The sequence below is a fragment of the Schistocerca gregaria genome, chromosome X (assembly GCF_023897955.1).
Source record: "Schistocerca gregaria isolate iqSchGreg1 chromosome X, iqSchGreg1.2, whole genome shotgun sequence".
Lineage (NCBI taxonomy): Eukaryota > Metazoa > Arthropoda > Insecta > Orthoptera > Acrididae > Schistocerca > Schistocerca gregaria.
This window is the reverse complement of record NC_064931.1, coordinates 469,233,762-469,257,287: the sequence shown is the minus strand read 5'-3', so window position 1 is coordinate 469,257,287 and position 23,526 is coordinate 469,233,762. Positions and strand designations below refer to the sequence as shown.

General features: G+C 45.3%; 1 protein-coding gene across 10 annotated transcripts in view; it reads right to left on the bottom strand.

The window, feature by feature from the left end:
* The window catches only part of LOC126297914 (thrombospondin type-1 domain-containing protein 7A-like), a 1,219,654-nt gene that overhangs the window by 332,996 nt on the left and 863,132 nt on the right, over positions 1 to 23,526 (bottom strand). For all 10 annotated transcript variants that reach the window (XM_049989225.1, XM_049989222.1, XM_049989223.1 and 7 more), the window contains one exon: positions 2,698 to 2,880. In XM_049989225.1, coding sequence (XP_049845182.1) covers positions 2,698 to 2,880 — 183 coding nt within the window. The remainder of the gene's footprint in view (positions 1 to 2,697; positions 2,881 to 23,526) is intronic.

Sequence of the window (23,526 nt, the reverse complement as noted above, 5' to 3'; positions counted from 1 at the left end):
ATGGAAGAGGATGTAGATGAAGATGAAATGGGAGATACGATACTGCGTGAAGAGTTTTACAGAGCACTGAAAGACCTGAGTCGAAACAAGGCCCCCGGAGTAGACAACATTCGATTGGAACTACTGACGGCCTTGCGAGAGCCAGTCCTGACAAAATTCTACCATCTGGTGAGCAAGATGTATAAAACAGGCGAAATACCCTCAGACTTCAAGAAAAATATAATAATTCCAATCCCAAAGAAAGCAGGTGTTGACAGATGTGAAAATTACCGAAAAATCAGTTTTATAAGCCACAGCTGCAAAATACTAACTCGAATTCTTTACAGACGAAAGGAGAAACTAGTAGAAGCCGACCTCGGGGAAGACCAGTTTGGATTTCGTAGAAATACAGGGACATGTGAGGCAAAACTGACCTTACGACTTATCTTAGAAGAAAGATTAAGGTAAGGCAAACCTACGTTTCTAGCATTTGTAGACTTAGAGAAAGCTTTTGACAATGTTGACTGGAATACTCTCTTTCAAATTCTAAAGGTGGCAGGGGTAAAATACAGGGAGCGAAAGGCTATTTACAATTTGTACAGAAACCAGATGGCAGTTATAAGATTCGAGGGACATGAAAGGGAAGCAGTGGTTGGGAAGGGAGTAAGACAGGGTTGTAGCCTCTCCCCGATGTTATTCCATCTGTATATTGAGCAAGCAGTAAAGGAAACAAAAGAAAAATTCGGAGTAGGTATTAAAATCCACGGAGAAGAAATAAAAACTTTGAGGTTCGCCGATGACATTGTAATTCTGTCAGAGACAGCAAAGGACTTGGCAGAGCAGTTGAATGGAATGGACAGTGGCTTGACAGGAGTATATAAGATGAAAATCAACAAAAGCAAAACGAGGATAATGGAATGTAGTCGAATTAAGTCGGGTGATGCTGAGGTAATTAGATTAGGAAATGAGACACTTAAAGTAGTAAAGGAGTTTTGCTATTTGGGGAGCAAAATAACTGATGATGGTCGAAGTAGAGAGGATATAAAATGAAGACTGGCAATGGCAAGGAAAGCGTTTCTGAAGAAGAGAAATTTGTTAACATAGAGTATAGATTTAAGTGTCAGGAAGTCATTTCTGAAAGTATTTGTATGGAGTGTAGCCATGTATGGAAGTGAAACATGGACGATAAATAGTTTGGACCAGAAGAGAATAGAAGCTTTCGAAATGTGGTGCTACAGAAGAATGCTGAAGATTAGATGGGTAGATCACATAACTAATGAGGAAGTATTGAATAGGATTGGGGAGAAGAGACGTTTGTGGAACAACTTGACCAGAAGAAGGGATCGGTTGCTAGGACATGTTATGAGGCATCAAGGAATCACCAATTTAGTGTTGGAGGGCAGCGTGGAGAGTAAAAGTCGTAGAGGGAGACCAAGAGATGAATACACTAAGCAGATTCAGAAGGATGTAGGTTGCAGTAGGTACTGGGAGATGAAGAACCTTGCACAGGATAGAGTAGTATGGAGAGCTGCATTAAACCAGTCTCAGGACTGAAGACCACAACAACAACATCCACATATGGCGCGGAATGTACCTACAGAAATATGTCATACGACACATAATTCTCGACGTATGATGTCAAATGCTGAGATGCGTGAAAATGAAACTGCAGGTCGAAATTCACGAGAGATACACGTGAAATACGTGCACAAATACGTGTCAGATACGTGAAACATATTTGACATTTGCGTACGCAGTCAAAGCAACGGGTAGTAAATTGATTTCATCCAAATTTGTTTCACACATTAGTTACGATCTGGAAAGAAATACTGTGGTGGGAAGAACCACCAGCCTCCTCATGGGGTGATCATGTCAACGTGGAGAAAGGAGGAGCAGCATACCTGTCACCGTGGTAGGCGACACATACATACATGTCCGAGGGAGGACTCGAACCTCCGACGGGGGTGGGGGGGAGGGGGTGAGGGAGCCGCGCAAACCGTGGCAATGCGCCTCAGGCAGCTTAGCTACCCAGCGTGGCGATGAGGAGGAGGAGCAGATGGATAGAGGGAGAAGGAACAGATAGACAGAGAAGGAGGAGCAAATGGACAGCGATAGGCGGAAAAGGATATGGGCAGAGAGAGGAGAAAGAGGAAATGGTGGGACGGCGGGATTGGGGGGGGGGGGGCTTAGAAGTGATGGATAGGGAGAGGTGGTGTAGGAGATGAACATAGATGGGGTGAAGGAGGTGATGAACAGAGGGGGAAGGAGGAGATGGACTAATAGAAGGTTAGAATAAATACATGCCTGGGCAAAGCCTTGTACTTAGCTAGTTACAAACAAAGGAAGATCAGAGGAGAAGTATTGAACTGTTGCGATTTGCTTGCTGGCTACGAGTTGAGTGGAGTGGTACAACTGTATTACTCTTTCAATGTGTCTGCACTGCAGATTTTCATGGAACAGAAACGTTAGTGACTGCGAAGGTTGTAGGTCAAACATGTTACAAGTGCGTGAAACAGTTAACGATTACCAGTTGCGTTTAGTTGAAGCTGACACATACTATATGTATCGAAACTAAAATAACCGTGACGTTATAAGGGGAATAATAGCGTTAATATTCAGTAACATAACAGTCTAAGTAAATTACAATCACACTTACAATGATGTTGTTATGCTTTACAGGCAATGTCAATAATCCAGAGAGAAGTTGAAGAGCATTACCTTTGCACAGTGGGCAGCGGTACGAACGACGAGCACAGCTCTGAGCGCACGGGTTTTGAACCCGCGATCGTGACGCAAGCTACATCCCGTAACTGCACACCGCCGCCACACTCGACTTCCATCTTGCGCTCTTCGTCATCTACGACCATACAAGCACTCCAGTGGGAAGCCAGCCAGCGGTATCTGCAACAAAGCCGGGCCATACACTCACCATCAAAGGCATATCGACTCATAAAGAGCACCGCCTAATCAGTGCCACGTTCTGACGGGGAACATGTTAACCCCCTATATTAATACACTGTATGCGCCAAAGACATAGCACACACACATATACACACACACACACACACACACACACACACACACACACACACACACACACACACAGAGAGAGAGAGAGAGAGAGAGAGAGAGAGAGACGCACACACGTATATACACGCACACTTCAGTGAGCACGCACGCACGTGCATGCTTTTGGTACTATAGATTAATAAGTTTCAGTAGTAATGTATTCGGAAATATGTTCAACTTCTAAAGAGCACTAAATGGGAATTGAAACATATTATTTATTCAGTGGTGAATTAAATATGTTCTTTCTCTACCTCTTCCAGGCGAAATTTCCACTGCATATTTCAAAATTATCTGCGACTATAGAAGTCGAGAATGGATGCATTTTTCACTGTAGGCGGAAATAATTTTTAAATTCGCTTTGAACTATTTTATGGGTTCAAAATTATTATTTTCCAGCGAATCAGTGCAGTAGTTCTACACTCCTGGAAATGGAAAAAAGAACACATTGACACCGGTGTGTCAGACCCACCATACTTGCTCCGGACACTGCGAGAGGGCTGTACAAGCAATGATCACACGCACGGCACAGCGGACACACCAGGAACCGCGGCGAGGGCGTATAGTGGGCATGCGGGAGGCCGGGTGGACGTACCGCCGAATTGCTCAACACGTGGAGCGTGAGGTCTCCACAGTACATCGATGTTGTCGCCAGTGGTCGGCGGAAGGTGCACGTGCCCGTCGACCTGGGACCGGACCACAGCGACGCACAGATGCACGCCAAGACCGTAGGATCCTACACAGTACCGTAGGGGACCGCACCGCCACTTCCCAGCAAATTAGGGACACTGTTGCTCCTGGGGTATCGGCGAGGACCATTCGCAACCGTCTCCATGAAGCTGGGCTACGGTCCCGCACACCGTTAGGCCGTCTTCCGCTCACGCCCCAACATCGTGCAGCCCGCCTCCAGTGGTGTCGCGACAGGCGTGAATGGAGGGACGAATGGAGACGTGTCGTCTTCAGCGATGAGAGTCGCTTCTGCCTTGGTACCAATGATGGTCGTATGCGTGTTTGGCGCCGTGCAGGTGAGCGCCACAATCAGGACTGCATACGACCGAGGCACACAGGGCCAACACCCGGCATCATGGTGTGGGTAGCGATCTCCTACACTGGCCGTACACCTCTGGTGATCGTCGAGGGGAGACTGAATAGTGCACGGTACATCCAAACCGTCATCGAACCCATCGTTCTACCATTCCAAGACCGGCAAGGGAACTTGCTGTTCGAACAGGACAATGCACGTCCGCATGTATCCCGTGCCACCCAACGTGCTCTAGAAGGTGTAAGTCAACTACCCTGGCCAGCAAGATCTCCGGATCTGTCCCCCATTAAGCATGTTTGGGACTGGATGAAGCGTCGTCTCACGCGGTCTGCACGTCCAGCACGAACGCTGGTCCAACTGAGGCGCCAGGTGGAAATGGCATGGCAAGCCGTTCCACAGGGCTACATCCAGAATCTCTACGATCGTCTCCATGGGAGAATAGCAGCCTGCATTGCTGCGAAAGGAGGATATACACTGTACTAGTGCCGACATTGTGCATGCTCTGTTGCCTGTGTCTATGTGCCTGTGGTTCTGTCAGTGTGATCATGTGATGTATCTGACCCCAGGAATGTGTCAATAAAGTTTCCCCTTCCTGGGACAACGAATTCACGGTGTTCTTATTTCAATTTCCAGGAGTGTAATATTCCCGCTAGAAGAAAATTTATACGCTGTAAGACATCATAAGAAATTTTCATGCAAATAGAAAAACAGAAAATGCAAACTCGTTGACTGGTTCAAAAACGATATGGAGGTTTAGGGTTTATTATTCGGTTGACAACGAAGTCATTAGAGACGGCGGAAAAGCTGTTGGTGAGGAAGGCTGGAGAAGGAACTCGACCGTCGCCTTTCGGTAGGAACCACACCGGCGTTTTCCTTACGCGAGTTTGGATAACCACGGAAATCCTACATTTAGATGGCAGGACGGAGATTTGAACTACTGTCCTCCCGAATGCGAATCCAGTGTCTTACCACCGTGCCACCTCACTCGGTCTTTCAAAACAATATTCTTCACATTTGTAATTACACTCCTGGAAATTGAAATAAGAACACCGTGAATTCATTGTCCCAGGAAGGGGAAACTTTATTGACACATTTCTGGGGTCAGATACATCACACGATCACACTGACAGAACCACAGGCACATAGACAGAGGCAACAGAGCATGCACAATGTCGGCACTAGTACAGTGTATACCCACCTTTTGCAGCAATGCAGGCTGCTATTCTCCCATGGAGACGATCGTAGAGATGCTGGATGTAGTCCTGTGAAACGGCTTGCCACGCCATTTCCACCTGGCGCCTCAGTTGGACCAGCGTTCGTGCTGGACGTGCAGACCGCATTAGACGACGCTTCATACAGTCCCAAACATGCTCAATGGGGGACAGATCCGAAGATCTTGCTGGCCAGGTTAGTTGACTTACACCTTCTAGAGCACATTGGGTGGCACGGTATACATGCGGACGTGCATTGTCCTGTTGGAACAGCAAGTTCCCTTGCCGGTCTAGGAATGGTAGAACGATGGGTTCGATGACGGTTTGGAAGTACCGTGCACTATTCAGTGTCCCCTCGACGATCACCAGAGGTGTACGGCCAGTGTAGGAGATCGCTCCCCACACCATGATGAGAGATGTTGGCCCTGTGTGCCTCGGTCGTATGCAGTCCTGATTGTGGCGCTCACTTACACGGCGCCAAACACGCATACGACCATCATTGGCACCAAGGCAGAAGCGACTCTCATCGCTGAAGACGACACGTCTCCATTCGTCCCTCCATTCACGCCTGTCGCGACACCACTGGAGGCGGGCTGCACGATGTTGGGGCGTGAGCGGAAGACGGCCTAACGGTGTGCGGGACCGTAGCCCAGCTTCATGGAGACGGTTGCGAATGGTCCTCGCCGATACCCCAGGAGCAACAGTGTCCCTAATTTGCTGGGAAGTGGCGGTGCGGTCCCCTACGGCACTGCGTAGGATCCTACGGTCTTGGCGTGCATCCGTGCGTCGCTGCGGTCCGGTCCCAGGTCGACGGGCACGTGCACCTTCCGCCGACCACTGGCGACAACATCGATGTACTGTGGAGACCTCACGCCCCACGTGTTGAGCAATTCGGTGGTACATCCACCCGGCCTCCCGCATGCCCACTATAGGCCCTCGCTCAAAGTCCGTCAACTGCACATACGGTTCACGTCCACGCTGTCGCGGCATGCTACCTGTGTTAAAGACTGCGATGGAGCTCCGTATGCCACGGCAAACTGGCTGACACTGACGGCGTCGGTGCACAAATGCTGCGCAGCTAGCGCCATTCGACGGCCAACACCGCGGTTCCTGGTGTGTCCGCTGTGCCGTGCGTGTGATCATTGCTTGTACAGCCCTCTCGCAGTGTCCGGAGCAAGTATGGTGGGTCTGACACACCGTTGTCAATGTCTTCTTTTTTCCATTTCCAGGAGTGTATAAGTCTTGCCCTAGTGTGACCCAGAACAATTTATCGTTCAGTAAACTCGATTTTTTGAATTTATCCTTCCACGAGACTGGTTTAGACATATTCCAAGAGAATGTCAGATGCAATCTTTTTACGATATTAAAAGTAAGGTCACTTACATGGGTGTGTTCTACATCAACCACTCACGACATCTAATACACTTCATTTTACAATCGTTCACGCAGTAAACATTCTTTCTTTGAGTATCTACGAGCCTGTTTGATGTGCGACAATATAGGTGTTAATGGTCGCGGTGTGAATGCATCAGATGACATATACGGCTCAGTGTACGTTTAAGAACTATGTTTAGCTACGTAATTCAGTGTTTCACGAAGACAAAGGCAGGAAACGTACAGCTTAACTGTCGTCGCCATGGAGATTGTTATAGATGGAATACTACGAGGGGCGTTCAATAAGTAATGCAAATCATTTTTTTCTATTCATTATTCCAATAAACCAATTATTACCCACTCTATTGGCTAAAAAACTATATTTTTCAATATTATATCTGTTCAATGCGAAGGCCACACGCCATGTTACTGGGAGGGCCTGTAGCACCACTACTAGTCAACTTCGGAGTCAACGTTTTGCTGCATCAGTAACGTCCCTATCATTTACTTACTGCTCCACCGCAGAGTGCATCCTTCATTGAGCCAAACAGATGGAAGTCAGAAGGTGCGAGATACGAGCTGTAGGGTGGACGAGGTGGAACAGTCCAATAGTTTTGTAGGCTACTCTCGGGTGCGCAGTTTTGTATGAGGCCTTTCATAGAGAATTTCGTTAGCATTTTTGTGGCAACGAACATGCTGAATTGGTTTTTTCACTTTCCTGAGAACAGGACAATGCACTTCAGAGTTGATCGTTGCACCATGACTGAGTACATCAAACAGGATAGCCCCTTAAGAGCCCCAGAAGACAGTCAACATGACTTTACCGGCTGACGGTGCGGCTTTGAACTTTTTCTTCGGGAGAGAGGTGGTATGATACCAAACAATGGATTGCTATTTTCGGTTCGAAGAGATGAACCCATACTCCATCTCCTGTGACTATGTTCGCAAAAAATTGGCACGATCAGCTAGCAACGCGCAAGCACAAATGTTCTTCATTGCTCCTTATGGTCTTCTGTTATGAGGCGACGAACTCAGCGGGCACGCACGTTTGAGTACCCCAACTGGTGGACGAGTGTATCAGTACTATCAACAGAGTCATCCAATAGTGCAGCAAGATGTTTAATTGCGATCCGTCGATCACCTCGAATAAAATTGTCCACATGTTCCAGCTATGCAGGAAGCGGCTGACCGGCACGCGGAAGATCGGACCTTGTTGCGATGATGACAGACGCCTTGACCAACGACTTTCCATGCTTTTGTTCACTGCCAGGACTGCGAAGAGATTCTACAAGCGCCTATGAATATCTGTAATGTTCTGGTTTTCAGATAAAAGAAACTCAGTGTAGCCTCTCTGCTTGGAATACTCCTCCGTTATAGACGCTATTTCGAAGGCTCCGTATAGCGCCGTTAGCTATCGCAACTTCATGAAACTATATGGGCTGAAGCGGGAATATTCCACGATGTCGCACAAGAGATTCCGCATTTTTTCAGCCGAAATTGGCCGAGGAAGAAAGTGGTGCATTATTTATTGAACGGCCCTCGTACAAGGGCCTCCAAATTGTTTACGGGAAAACATTTAAAGCTTGTTAAACAAAAAAAACGTTATTAATATCTACACATCTTTATTCATCATATTTATTTCGCAACATAGTCGCCGCTGCGACGAACCCATTTCTTCCAACGAGAGACCAGTTTGTTGATACCGTCACTGTAGATTGATTGTTTTTTTATGACAGACCTACAACCTCGCCTTTGTTTGCATCGCTACATCACTATCAAAGTGAAGTTCTCGAAGATGTCCTTTCGCTTTTGGAACCAGATGAAAATCGATGGGTCCAAGTCGGGTCCGTACGGAGGACGATAGACGAAAGTGAACCCCCGGCGTCGGGTTGTTGCAGATGTCCCAGCTCTCAGGTGACGTCTGGCGTTGTCATGCTGGAGGAGAGGGTCCTGGGCGGATTTTTTCTGCGGTTAGAAACTCGATTACAGCACGCTGTTTCTCAGGAGCTAGCATAATTACGCTACACACCGCTATGTTACACTCTAAAATTAGAGACCTCTAGCAGCGAAGGGCTGTAAATATATAGGTATGAATAATAAAGATGTAGAAGTTTAATAAAGTTCGTTTTATTTAACAAACACATAAAAAATTGCGAGGCTCACTTTTCAGTACGCACACATACTAACAGTTGGCGGAGAATGATGAAAGGAAGCAACAGCAACGTGTTTAAGGAAACATTCAGGAATTCATCCTCAGTGATTTATACAGCATGTATCATAACTAAGAGTGAAACCTGACACTGGTGAATTATTCAATTGTAGAAGCAAAAACGTTTGAGGAAACTTGGATCGCCAAGAGTGAAGTTTGCGATAGAAATGTGAATGTGTGATTACGAGCCGTCACTGACTTCAGTATGAAGTATCCGAGCGACTGTGTGGATACTTACATGGAAACGTGCACTGACAATGGTCTTAGAATAATTTCCGCCTCGTGAACTGTTGCAGCAGATGCTGCTTCCTAAATTGCTCATAAGCGTTAGTTTCGTGATCCTGTTGAAATTTGCTTAATTCACGTTAGTGGGTGGTTTTACGGTGTACACATAGTTGCAAATAAACTTTAAATTAAAGGACATGGAACTGCTGATAAATTTACAAGAGTGGGCGGTAGTACTGTGTAAACTTCATTTTGAAAATAAAGATGAGTATAGCCAAAAAATTCTTTAATTGCTTCACGGGTAGTGATGCAGCCCAAACCATCCCAGTTACTGATCAGTGTCGTACAGTCAAGAACCATTCTCTATAGAGTATATAACAGTGTGTTGTTGCATCCTTCCGTCGCAGGACGCTCGCGCGCAATTGTAGGGTTCGCTACATGCGCGTTCAGGGTAGCAGCACCTGGCTGAGGCCGATTATGAGCTACTGCGCCTTCTTGTTTGTACGTTGCTTGTTAAGTAGCCAAACGGTCCTTCAGTCACCCAGTCGTCAAGATGCAACCTCGACGTGTTAATCGTGTGTGTATGTGGCGTCTTACTATTTGTAAGCAGGACACATAAGTAATTTAATGAATTCAGATATAATTCAGAAGTTTCTACGCAAAGACCGGTAACTTGCATGAAATTTATAGAACTGTGGATAAACGGGCATGACGTGTTCAAGGCACAGATGACGTCAAACTTCAGCTGTCATCAAATTTTCACATCATTCGTTGTTTACCAGTAGATAGAAATAATGATTACATCTAACAACTTATTACGTATTGTACTGCCATTATAAAGAGTACAACGAAAGTTATTCTACCTGCGACTCCATATGGACAATTCAGGACGTTGGTCCTGGCACGATGAAACGCATCCTTTTATACACTGTAACAAGAAGAGCATACTATTCTACTAGTTTTCCACTGTTGTTGATCGATTAACATGAAGAGATATTCACTATAAGAACGAAGACAGGCGGGTTATTTTTAGGTACAAACTTCCCGAAAGTTGATACTGAGTAATGCAGTGGAGCAGCTACCTTGTTTCAAGAATGGTGGTTGCACAGTTCCACCACATTCGTATTTCTCAGTGACTTTCGAATGGACTGAAGGTTCTTCCGACTTCTTCATACATTACAGAAAAGACAGTAGCTGCAATGCTGAAAGTAATGGAGAAAGACATGTGTGTTTCATTCAGATAGAGGAATCCTTGTTATGACTGCACCACCAGTTCACAATTACGCTGTAGTGTACTTTAAAACTGTTGAGCGACTTTATTGTAATCATGATTTAACAAATATGAGAGGGGTTCTGCATCACGTTACTTTCTACAGTAAGTTCCGAGAGCATACATACCTAGAACAGTCAACCAATATATTGTTGCTAGTTATGTACATCTACCGAAAATACCATTAAGATAAAACTAGAGAGTTTCGAGACCGCACGGAAGCTAAACAGCAATCGTTCTTCCCGGGAACAACACGCGACTGAAGCAGGGAAAGATGGACGTGACACTGGTACACAAAATACCCTTTGCCTCACATCACATCGCGGCTTGTGGAGTATAGATGTCGGTGTAGGTGCAGAAATATTGATTATAAATTCTTTACGACGTATATAGAATAAATAAGAATAGGATTCCAAAGAAAATGTAAGCTTTTATTTACCAGCAAAACATCGCAAGACTCAAGTCTTTCACGACCGGATGACATTGCTGCTGGTAAAACGCGTGATCAACGAAACTCTTCTGTTCCTAACGTATCGTCCAGAACTGCGCTATACATCTCCATAGGCGTTGCTCAACGGAGGAGCAACACCTATGAAGATGTCCAGCACAATCCCGGACGAATCGTTAGGAACAGAAGATTTTTCTTGGCCACGAACTTACACCCCGAAAGATTTACGAGTAGCGATCGCAAGAATCGACAAACAGAAGTTAATGAAGACGTAAAGAAAACGGGCATTCATTGAGAGATTATCCATTCCAGTCAAAACTTCAGAACTGTGGTTCGCAAACAAAGAATTGATGAGAAATTCACCAGAAAAAATAGCGGATTGAATACAATATGCAACAAAATAACTTCTATGAAAAGAAACAGCCGCTAATATAACAAATACACTCCTGGAAATTGAAATAAGAACACCGTGAATTCATTGTCCCAGGAAGGGGAAACTTTATTGACACATTCCTGGGGTCAGATACATCACATGATCACACTGACAGAACCACAGGCACATAGACACAGGCAACAGAGCATGCACAATGTCGCCACTAGTACAGTGTATATCCACCTTTCGCAGCAATGCAGGCTGCTATTCTCCCATGGAGACGATCGTAGAGATGCTGGATGTAGTCCTGTGGAACGGCTTGCCATGCCATTTCCACCTGGCGCCTCAGTTGGACCAGCGTTCGTGCTGGACGTGCAGACCGCGTGAGACGACGCTTCATCCAGTCCCAAACATGCTCAATGGGGGACAGATCCGGAGATCTTGCTGGCCAGGGTAGTTGACTTACACCTTCTAGAGCACATTGGGTGGCACGGGATACATGCGGACGTGCATTGTCCTGTTGGAACAGCAAGTTCCCTTGCCGGTCTAGGAATGGTAGAACGATGGGTTCGATGACGGTTTGGATGTACCGTGCACTATTCAGTGTCCCCTCGACGATCACCAGAGGTGTACGGCCAGTGTAGGAGATCGCTCCCCACACAATGATGCCGGGTGTTGGCCCTGTGTGCCTCGGTCGTATGCAGTCCTGATTGTGGCGCTCACCTGCACGGCGCCAAACACGCATACGACCATCATTGGTACCAAGGCAGAAGCGACTCTCATCGCTGAAGACGACACGTCTCCATGCCTCCCTCCATTCACGCCTGTCGCGACACCACTGGTGGCGGGCTGCACGATGTTGGGGCGTGAGCGGAAGACGGCCTGACGGTGTGCGGGACCGTAGCCCAGCTTCATGGAGACGGTTGCGAATGGTCCTCGCCGATACCCCAGGAGCAACAGTGTCCCTAATTTGCTGGGAAGTGGCGGTGCCGTCCCCTACGGCAGTGCGTAGGATCCTACGGTCTTGGCGTGCATCCGTGCGTCGCTGCGGTCCGGTCCCAGGTCGACGGGCACGTGCACCTTCCGCCGACCACTGGCGACAACATCGATGTACTGTGGAGACCTCACGCCCCACGTGTTGAGCAATTCGGCGGTACGTCCACCCGGCCTCCCGCATGCCCACTATACGCCCTCGCTCAAAGTCCGTCAACTGCACATACGGTTCACGTCCACGCTGTCGCGGCATGCTACCAGTGTTAAAGACTGCGATGGAGCTCCGTATGCCACGGCAAACTGGCTGACACTGACGGCGGCGGTGCACAAATGCTGCGCAGCTAGCGCCATTCGACGGCCAACACCGCGGTTCCTGGTGTGTCCGCTGTGCCGTGCGTGTGATCATTGGTTGTACAGCCCTCTCGCAGTGTCCGGAGTAAGTATGGTGGGTCTGACACACCGGTGTCAATGTGTTCTTTTTCCATTTCCAGGAGTGTATATGAACTTGAAGCTGAGAAAAAAAGTTCGTGAAAAGTTGCTCACAAGTCAGCACGGTTTTAGAAAGCACCGCTTTCCCTTTTCTCATATGATACCTTACGGAGAATCGATGAAGGACAACAGGCAGATTCTGTATTCCTACATTTCCGGTGTGGTTTGACAGGGCGCGGCACTGCAGACTATTGAAGAAAGTCCGAGCTTACGGATTAGGTTCCCCGATATGTGAATGGGTCGAAGACTTCTGAACTAATAGAACTCGACGGCGAGTGTTCATCAGAAACAAGGGTGTCGGTGGGAGTGCCCCAGGGAAGTGTGACAGGACTACTTTTATTCTCTATATACATAAATGATCTGACGGACAGGGTGAGAAGCAACTTACGGCTTTTTGCTGATGACATTGTGGTGTACGAGAAGATTGAATAACTGTAGGTGGATACAGGATGACTTAGACAGAATTTCTAGATAGTGTGATGAATGGCAGGTTGAATAATGTAGAATAATGTAAGTTAATAAGGATTAACAGAAAAAACAATCATGTAACATTTGAATACAGCATCAGTTGTGTGCTGCCTGACACAGTCACATCGATCAAATATCTAGGCGTAATATTGCGAAACAACATGAAATGGAACGCGCACGTCAGGTTGGTAGTGGGGAAGGCGACTGTTCATCTTTATTTATTGGGATAATTTTAGGAAAATATAGCTCACCTATAAATGAGTCCGCGTATAGAACACATTCTTGAGTACTGCTCGAGTGATTGGGGTCCCTACCAAGTAGTATTGAAGGAAGACATAGAAGAAGTGCAGAAGCATGCTGCTATATTTGTTGCCGCCAGTATTACCATACTACGGAGATGCTTCGTGAACTCAAATGGGAATCCCTGGAGAGAAGAGGACTCTCTTTTTACGAGGCACTATTGAGGAAATTTATAGAACAGGCATTTGAGGCCACTGCAGAACGCTTCTACTGTCACCAATGTACGTTTAGTGTGAGGTCCCCGAAGGTAAGATGAGACAAATTAGGGCTCATACGGTGGCTTACAGACAGTCACTTTTCCCCGGCTCTGATTGCTAGACGAACAGGGAAGAAAATGACTAGTTGTGGCACGAAAACGTCGTGGAACCAGAAAACGAGAAAAAATGCTTAGTAAAGATCGTAATATAGTTAAGAGCTCAAATGGATGGGCATTGGATTTGAGTCGTTGTAGAAGTTATGAGTGCAGTGATGTGGAAAGAAGTGCCCGCAGAAAATATAGGCAGATGTTAACGTGGGATGCGCAGTACTGAAATGAAGAGGATAACTGATAATCGACAGCAATAAAGAACTGTTGATGATCGTTGCAACACAAGAGAGTGTGTAGAAACTTTGCTGGTCGTGGATGGAGCAGGGCATCCGTCATGAAGTTCCAGAGGAACACTCGCGGCTTTCGCTCGAATTGGTTTAGGACAACCATTGAAAATCCATCTCTTCTCGAACAGTAGTCTCTCTTACCTAGCATTTATCTTGTCGTTTGGGATCCGCTGTTTCCAAGATTTGGCAAGTTTATTTTGTTTTACCTTTATAGACGGGTGCCATTACTGTCGCCACCAGCGCCAGTTAGCGTAAGGGAGGGAAATCGTGTACGGTATCTGTCTGCGAATCGAATGAACTTCGTTCTTCGTATTATCGTACCGTAACTGTCTGTATATAGAATTTTCAGGTGCTGATATTGTGGATAACTGCAATATTTCCCTAAACGAGTGTGGAAAATGCCTGTAAACTATACTCAGCTTGACCGGTATACAAAACCAACGATGTTAATTCTCCGCTAGGATACGAGCAAAGTGTTGCGTGCATATCTCCCTTTCTAGCAAGATAGCATTCTAAGCGTTTAGCCATGCGAGTCGGTCTCATGTAGAGCACTGTGCTGCCTCAAAACTTTAATCATTATGTTCATATTCAAACTCTATTCATCAAAGTATAAAGGCCAGCCACCTCATACAGAAGTTTTTGACTCACATCTTCGATGCAAAACAGCATCGAATTATTCTTCAAACAATTTATTAAGGCTCGCAGGACGGTATGGATGAACATATCTTTCAAATACTTAGGTCAAGTCATGAAGTTCATGTCACTTAGTGTTGCTCCAGTTTGAGAAATTGTAGGAGGTACTACGCGATATTTGGTAGGAACTCCCACTACTACTGGAACGTCGACATAATTTAGAAGAATCAAGGAAGTCGAGAATAGCGAGGGGCGTTCAGTAAGTAACGCAACACAATTTTTGTCTCAGCCAATTTCGGTTGGAAAAATGCGGAATTTCTTGTGGAACATCATGGAATATTTCCGCTCCAGCCCCTACAGTTTCATGAAGTTTCGATAGCTGGCGGCGCTATAAGTAGCCTTCAAAATAGCGCCTGTAACAGTGGTGCATTTCAAGCAGAGAGCTGTCATTTAGTTTCTTTTGGCTGAAAACCAGAACATTGCAGCTATTCATAGGCGCCTGCAGACTGTCTACGGTGACCTGGCAGTGAACAAAAGCATGGTGAGTTGTTGGACCAGGCGCCTTTCACCATCGCAACAAACCGGCACGCAGCTGTGACTCCTGCAGTGCTGGAATGTGTGGAAACACTCATTCGAGGCAAAAGAGAGGAATAACTGTAGAAATTTTGTGAAAAGTTTCGTAGCAGTTGGGCTACATCTGTCTCAATTTTCTAGACAGATTTTTCCATAGCACAAAGTTTCCACAGGAAAAAAAGAATACAACTGGCAGGTGCAACCTAAAATAAGAGACACTGGTCGTTTATGGAATAAAGGTGTGCACTTGAAATTCTCAGAAATCAAGGAAGTCTGCATGGAAGAAAATAAATATAGTTATTACCAGCTTAGTACGTCCCAGTCGCAAATAAATGTTACATTTGTTTTCCTTCAAGCACTTAATTTCCGTTTGAGGGGTCATATAACTAATATGTTACACATTATATAATGTCTCTGTTAATTCCAGCAACGGAGTGGGTTTACAGTTCGAAATAACAGTAAAATAGGGGTAAGTAGCTGTTGTTTCGATTTATGAACAACTGCAAAAATGTTGAGATGTTAGTAAACTATCAAAAATGGCGCCTGCAATTTCAAATGGCATATTCATGCACTATTGAAGAGAAAGGAAAGTGCTAAGCCGGTGTCATTTTATTTGTCACCATGTTTTATGCTCCGCTAGATGCAGGATTGTCATTTGAATGACACAAACGTTACATTCCACTTAGCGACTCTGTTCTCGTGGTGTAGCCTGAAATGGCGGAGTTAAAAATGTGTTCTCTGCTTTAAGTACTGCCAGACGTTCCGGTGACAGTGCTGGAAACTTTAAAGTCTTCGTGAGGTACTTGCGCCAGAATTTTACGCCCTAATCTGAATTCCAATACGACTTCATCCGTGTAAGGCCCAGAGATGCCAGAGTGAACCCCAGTAGAAATGGAAAATTCTCTAGCAGGATCGGTTCGAAGAGCCTTCTGAAAATTCTTAATTAACGGGAAGTTTCTGTTCCCTGTGGACGCCCTTCATTTAAATCGCTTCGGAGCAGACACGCTCCCGTAAGCTGTGCGTTTAAATAGTTCGTGGTTTGTTTCTCTCAACGTGCAGTTTCATCTTCAGAATTGAATTTGGGTAATGACCACAGTAATGGTTACTATGAGAATCTGCTTCGACATATAGGCCACTAGTGACGTAGACGTACACTCAAAATGCGTAGTTCGGATAGAAAATGTAAAATAATATAGTCACATACGATGAAAAAAAATTGCCGTGTACTCAGGCATATGTCACGGGCCTCTCATTTTCCGTCCAAACGATGTATATGTTCAAATGTGTGGTGAAGCCAGTTTACGTTCTCTGTATATTTAATGATCATATTGTATTCCATTCCAGTTGAAAAGTATTGAAGCAACCTATTACATCATGGAACCGAAAGAGATTTTTGCATTTTGTCAACAGTGTTGTCACTAATCTTCAAAACGGCCATACTTATCCTTACGCAACTAATAGATGGTCACAGTGCCGATGAGTTGTGTCATCACATAGATGGTGGAGGATGTAAGCAGAAAACAAATTACTTCAGTTACTGCCTGATCGTGAACAAGACTGATCATATCTATCTGACTGGCGGCCATCAGGATTCCCATTGCGCAGTAACCAGTAAATATGTACTCGATGACACTAATTCTTACGTCTCAAGGGTGATACTATGATTGATATTTTTGTTTAGTAGTGTGTAAATTCATACAAATAAAGCATCTCACGTGTTTCATACGGCACCCATCATGTACGTGAAATGACAGTTTGTTTCCCGTTACAAGCAAAATAATTTTTAAAGCCGAATTTTCTTTGCCCATTCCACAGAAAAATCACAAATTTGTCTACCGCTATATTCAGGTTAGTGATATGTGTTACAGGGACACCAAAAACTAAAGAACAACCAGTACCTCGGTGGTGACTCAATAACGCTGCATCATATCGTAGAAGCAAGTAGACAGCGTGGAGCGCATCCTAACACGAGTCTGAGTTATGCTACTGTGCTATTAAGTCGCTATGAAGGATTTAGAGTACTGGTTATTCTTTGTGTAACATAGCTAAAAACTGTGTATCTAAGTATGTAATTTAATAAAGAAAATTCTAACAACCAAATTGCTGCGCCCTTTTGTTGTTTGTCATCAGTGGTGGGACATCAGAGCATAAGGCTTTCGCCATGTGATATTCGGTTTAACGTCGATTGTGTGCTGATACGTCGTTCCGCATATCGCGTGTCGAATCCTGAAGGTGCCATATGAAAGAATGTCTCACTTATCCTGGTATCTGTCTGTGCCGATAGACGTAGAGGTAGAAAACTTCGAGATGAAGAATAAGGAAAAGTTATTTTGCTGGTAAAACTGGTGCAGTCTGAAATAAAATTATAGAAAAAAGAATTAAATAACGTTAATGTAGCTAGGAAATGTTATTTATTTGCCGCTAACTGTAACTCTCGATACATTTGTACAAGCTCACCAGATAAAATGTTATTCAATCCTTTGAGGAGCAATGATTGTGGCTCTGGAGTTCAGTAGATATCGTATAATTGATAATAGCATGTCATGTGACCCTATACAGTTAATGTAAATCATGTAAGTTAAGTGGAGTGTATATGCCACTCGGTTGCTTGAATCAGTACCGTGAGATGGATCAACTTTGAGATGTGGCAGAATGGCATAAAGGAGCTGTCGTGTTTGGACACCTCTATGACCAAACTATAAATGAAGTTGCCCCATTATTGATATCTTGGAAGATGGGGATGAACACAGCCCACTCACCATGAAGATTTAATACAGAGGACAACATTTTGCTGCTGAAGTTGTACAAATAAACTTTCTTCATGAATAAACCCAAGTCATGGTACCAAAAACATCCCCCAAATATCACAGAACAAATTACAATCTAAAGTTCTTGCATCATTTTTAGAGAGGCCAAATCGTGACCTGTCTGTGCACTCGACGCCTTGCATCATCTGAAGAAAGGCCAAAACGTGACCTGTCGGTGCACACGACACCTTGCATCATTTGTAGAGAGGCCAAATCGTGACCTGTCTGTGCACTCGACGCCTTGCATCATATATAGAGAGGCCAAAACGTGATCCGTTGGTGCACTTGAACGGTCACTAGAGGCTCTGCATCCTTTGAAAATAGAAAACATCGTCACCTATCTGTACACTCGACGCCATGCATCATTTTGAAAGGAGCTCAAATCGTTATCTACCGATGCTGTCGACGCATTGCATCATTTGAAAAGACGCCAAATCGTGACCTGTCGGTGCAATCAACACCTTACATCATGTGAAAAGACGCCTAATCGTTAAATTTCGGATCATGCTACATGCGTCCACTCAGATACTTCCGACTTCTTGCTTTTCTGGTCCAATGGAGACTTGTAGCTTCATGCGTTACTGTGAGCGATGCCTCTTAGTGAGGCACATAGCTTTAAATACCCATTGCATGAAGTTCCTCAGTTCCCTTAGCAATGTTCGTTGGGAAACTGGTCCAGATGGAGCAACATTCACTGACAGCAGCAATTCTCGGCGGATTTAAAACCGATTATTGCTAAAAAGGCGCGACACTCTTCTTCGGTTGCTGCTGGGTAGGATCGTTTTGCGACCACTGTGCATATGCGGTGTCATATGGCTGAGAGTATTATGTCATTCCTTGTAAACACGTTGCAGAATCAAAATAGATACACCAAGAAATCGTGCAGTTTCATTTACAGATTTCTCATTGGCACGTTCAAAAATTAAAGATCCTTTGTACCATTATATCACGTCTCCTAGACGGCTCATCTTATATGGACCGATTCCGTACAACTAACATTTCACTGTCATGTCCTACATCAGTAGTGGAGGACCTGATCACAATCTGATATGAGTTTTATACCATGAACATCTCTCCAAGGCGACCAGTGTGCTCTTCTAAAGGTGTGAACCATTTTTCATTGTGTGGGTTTATTACAACAGCTCAACCTACAGGCACCTGGAAAAAATTACCACCGTTGTTTGTGGTGTTTATGGATAGAGCCGCCTGACCAGAAACTTCACAAGAGCCCAAATACAGCATCAGTAGTCGGAGAGACCGTAAGAGAAGCTATATGTAAATTGAATAATGAGTTAATAAAGGGCAGAAAGGATTTGTGTATGGAATTTGGATCGAGGAGTAATATAAGTGAAACAAACAGGAAAAGAGAGATTGAATTAGACACTACATAGACGGAGATACACTACGTGATCAAAAGTATCCGGAAACACCCAAAAACATGCGTTTCTCGTATTAGGTGCATTGTGCTGCCACCTACTGCCAGATACTCCATACCTGCGATCTTGTAGTCATTACAAATCGTGAGAGAGCAGAATGGAGCGCTCCGCGGAACTCACTGACTTCGAACGTGTCACTTGTGTCATACGTCTGTACGCAAGATTTCCACACTCCTAAACATCACTAGATCCGCTGTTTCCGATGTGATAGTGAAGTGGAAACGTGAAGGAACACGTGCAGCACAAAAGCGTACAGGCCGACCTCCTCTGTTGACTGACAGATTTTCTCTGCCTCGTCATGACTGGGTGTTGTGTGATGTCCTTAGGTTAGTTAGGTTTAAGTAGTTCTAAGTTCTAGGGGACTGATGACCATAGATGTTAAATCCCATAGTGCTCAGAGCCATTTGACTGATAGAGGCCGTCGACAGTTGAAGAAGGTCGTCATGTGTAACTGGCAGAGCCTGCGGGAGTGGCCGTGCGGTTCTAGGCGTTGCAGTCTGGAACCGAGCGACCGCTGCGGTCGCAGGTTCGAATCCTGCCTCGGGCATGGATGTGTGTGATGTCCTTAGGTTAGTTAGGTTTAATTAGTTCTAAGTTCTAGGCGACTGATGACCTCAGATGTTAAGTCGCATAGTGCTCAGCGCCATTTGAACCATTTTGTAACTGGCATACATCTATCCAGACCATCACACAGGAATTCCAAACTGCATCAGAATCCACTGCAAGTACTATGACAGTTAGGCGGGAGGTGAGACACCTTGGATATCATGGTCGAGCGGCTGCTCATGAGCCACACACCTCGCCGGTAAATGCCAAACGACGCATCGCTTGGTGTAAGGAGCGTGAACATTGGAGGACTAAACAGTGGAAAAACGTTGAGCGACGAATCACGGTACACAATGTGGCGATCCTATGGCAGGGTGTGGGTATCGTGAATGCCCGGTGAACGTCATTTGCCAGTTTGTGTATTGCCAGCAGTAAAATTCGGAGGCGGTGGTTTATGGTGTGGTCGTGTTTCTCATGGAGGGGGCTCGCAACCCTTGTTCTTTTGCGTGGCACTATCACAGCACTGGCCTACATTGATGTTTTAATCATCTTCTTACTACCCACTATTGAAGAGCAATTCGGGGATGGCGATTGCATCTTTCAACACGATCGAGCACCTTTTCATAATGCACGGCCTGTGGCGGAGAAGTTACACAACAGTAACATCCCTGTGACGGACTGGCCTGCACAGAGTCCTGACCTGAATCCTATAGAACACCATTGGGATGTTTTGGAACTGCGACTTCGTGCGAGGTCTCACCGACCGACATCGAACCTCTCCTCACTGCAGCACTCCGCGAAGAATGGGCTGCAATTCCCCAAGATACCTTCGAGAGCCTGATTGAACGTATGCCTGCGAGAGTGGAAGCTATCATCAAAGCTAAATGTGGGCCAACACCATATTGAATACCAGCATTACGGATGGGAGGTGTCACGAACTTGTACGTCACATAGTGTAAGCTGAAAAGTGGAGAGAGTGTAATAATCAGAGGAATAAGTTCACGTATAAAATTAGACAGTTATATGATATATGAATGAATCTTAAATAGGCCAGTTTACTCCGAATCTTTATCTAAAACGCTCATCAAATGCACTATGGAGCAGCCGAGAATACACTTAACGCCGAATGTAAACACGCATGGTGATTTTTATTAAAGGCTAACATGGGAAAGTATTACAATCTATGTCTATCGGTGAAATACTGCAACAAGAGATGTCAGCATTACGTAATAGGATTCTTAATATAAAACTGAAAGCAAGAATTAAAGAAAAGATGTCGTGTGACTAGGGCCTCCCGTCGCGTAGACCGTTCGCCTGGTGCACGTCTTTCGATTTGACGCCACTTCGGCGACTTGCGCGTCGATGGGGATGAAATGATGATTAGGACAACACAACACCAAGTCCCTGAGCGGAGAAAATCTCCGACACAGCCGGCAATCGAACCAGGGCCCTTAGGATTGACATTGTGTCGCGCTGACCACTCAGCTACCGGGGGCGGACAAGGCAAGAAATGAAATGTCAAAATATAGGCCGCGCGGGATTAGCCGAGCGGTCTAGGGACAGCAGTCATGGACTGTGCGGCTGGTCCCGGCGGAAGTTCGAGTCCTCCCTCGGGCATGGGTGTGTGTGTTTGTCCTTAGGATAATTTGGGTTAAGTACGAGGTGCATTCAAGTTCTAGGCCTCCGATTTTTTTTCTCCGGACTGGAAAGAGATAGAAACATGCGCATTGTTTTAAAATGAGGCCGCGTTCATTGTCAATACGTCCTAGAGATGGCAGCACCGTACGGCAAATGGAATTTTATCGCGAGAATGAGAACTGTTTTAAATACTTAAAATGGTGACGTTTTCCTTACTTGAACAGAGTGCAATCATTCGTTTTCTGAATTTGCGTGGTATGAAGCCAATTGAAAATCATCGACAGTTGAAGAAGACATGTGGTGATGGAGTTATGGATGTGTCGAAAGTGCGTTCGTGGGTGCGACAGTTTAATGAAGGCAGAACATCGTGTGACAACAAACCGAAACAACCTCGGGCTCGCACAAGCCGGTCTGACGACATGATCGAGAAAGTGGAGAGAACTGTTTTGGGGGATCGCCGAATGACTGTTGAACAGATCACGTCCAGAGTTGGCATTTCTATGGATTCTGTGCACACAATTCTGCATGACGACCTGAAAATGCCAAAAGTGTCATCCAGGTGGGTGCCACGAATGCTGACGGACGACCACATGGCTGCCCGCGTGGCATGTTGCCAAGCAATGTTGACGCGCAACGACAGCATGAATGGGACTTTCTTTTCGTCGGTTGTGACAATGGATGAGACGTGGATGCCATTTTTCAATCCAGAAACAAAGCGCCAGTCAGCTCAATGGAAGCACACAGATTCACCGCCACCAAAAAAATTTCGGGTAACCGCCAGTGCTGAAAAAATTATGGTGTCCATGTTATGGGACAGCGAGGGTGTAATCCTTACCCATTGCGTTCCAAAGGGCACTACGGTAACAGGTGCATCGTACGAAAATGTTTTGAAGAACATATTCCTTCCTGCACTGCAACAAAAGGGTCCGAGAAGGGCTGCGCGTGTTCTGTTTCACCAAGACAACGCACCCTCACACCGACCTAACGTTACGTAACAGTTTCTTCGTGATAACAACTTTGAAGTGTTTTCTCATGCTCCCTACTCACCTGACCTGGCTCCTAGTGACTTTTGGCTTTTTCCAGCAATGAAAGACACTCTCCGTGGCCGGACATTCACCAGCCGTGGTGCTATTGCCTCAGCGATTTTCTAGTGGTCAAAACAGACTTCTAAAGAAGCCTTCGCCTCTGCCATGGAATCATGGCGTCAGCGTTGTGAAAAATGTGTACGTCTGCAGGGCGATTACGTCGAGAAGTAACGCCAGTTTCATCGATTTCGGGTGAGTAATTAATTAGAAAAAAAAATCGGAGGCATTAGAACTTGAATGCACCTCGTAGTTTGTAAGCTTAGGGACTGATGACCTTAGCAGTTAAGTCGCATAAGGTTTCACACACATTTTTTCAAAATATGGACTATCTAGTTTGCTTAGATTTAGAATTCTTTACTGATGTTTTGTTGATGTAAATGCACACAACTTCATATGGGTGAAATTATATGGATGATTATAGAATTCACTGTAGCCAGTTATCAAATAACGTTTCCGATACATGAACTGCTGTTTCTCATTAATCAAACTGAACAGTTGGCCTGCCAATCCCGGAAGTTAGGATTTACATGTAGATTGCCAGTTCGGTACGATCATGTTATAGAAATTTTATGTTTCCATGTCTATACGTGGACACGGAATCAGTCTGCTCAAGCTCTAGATGGGATGTCAGAAAGGATGATAGGAGTTACAATAAATAAAATTAAGGAATTCTGAAGCTTGATAATGAAGTTTCAGCGACTGAAGAATACTACGAGAATCTTATACGTATTACTGAAAGGAATGTAGGAAGGACCATATCGTGGAAA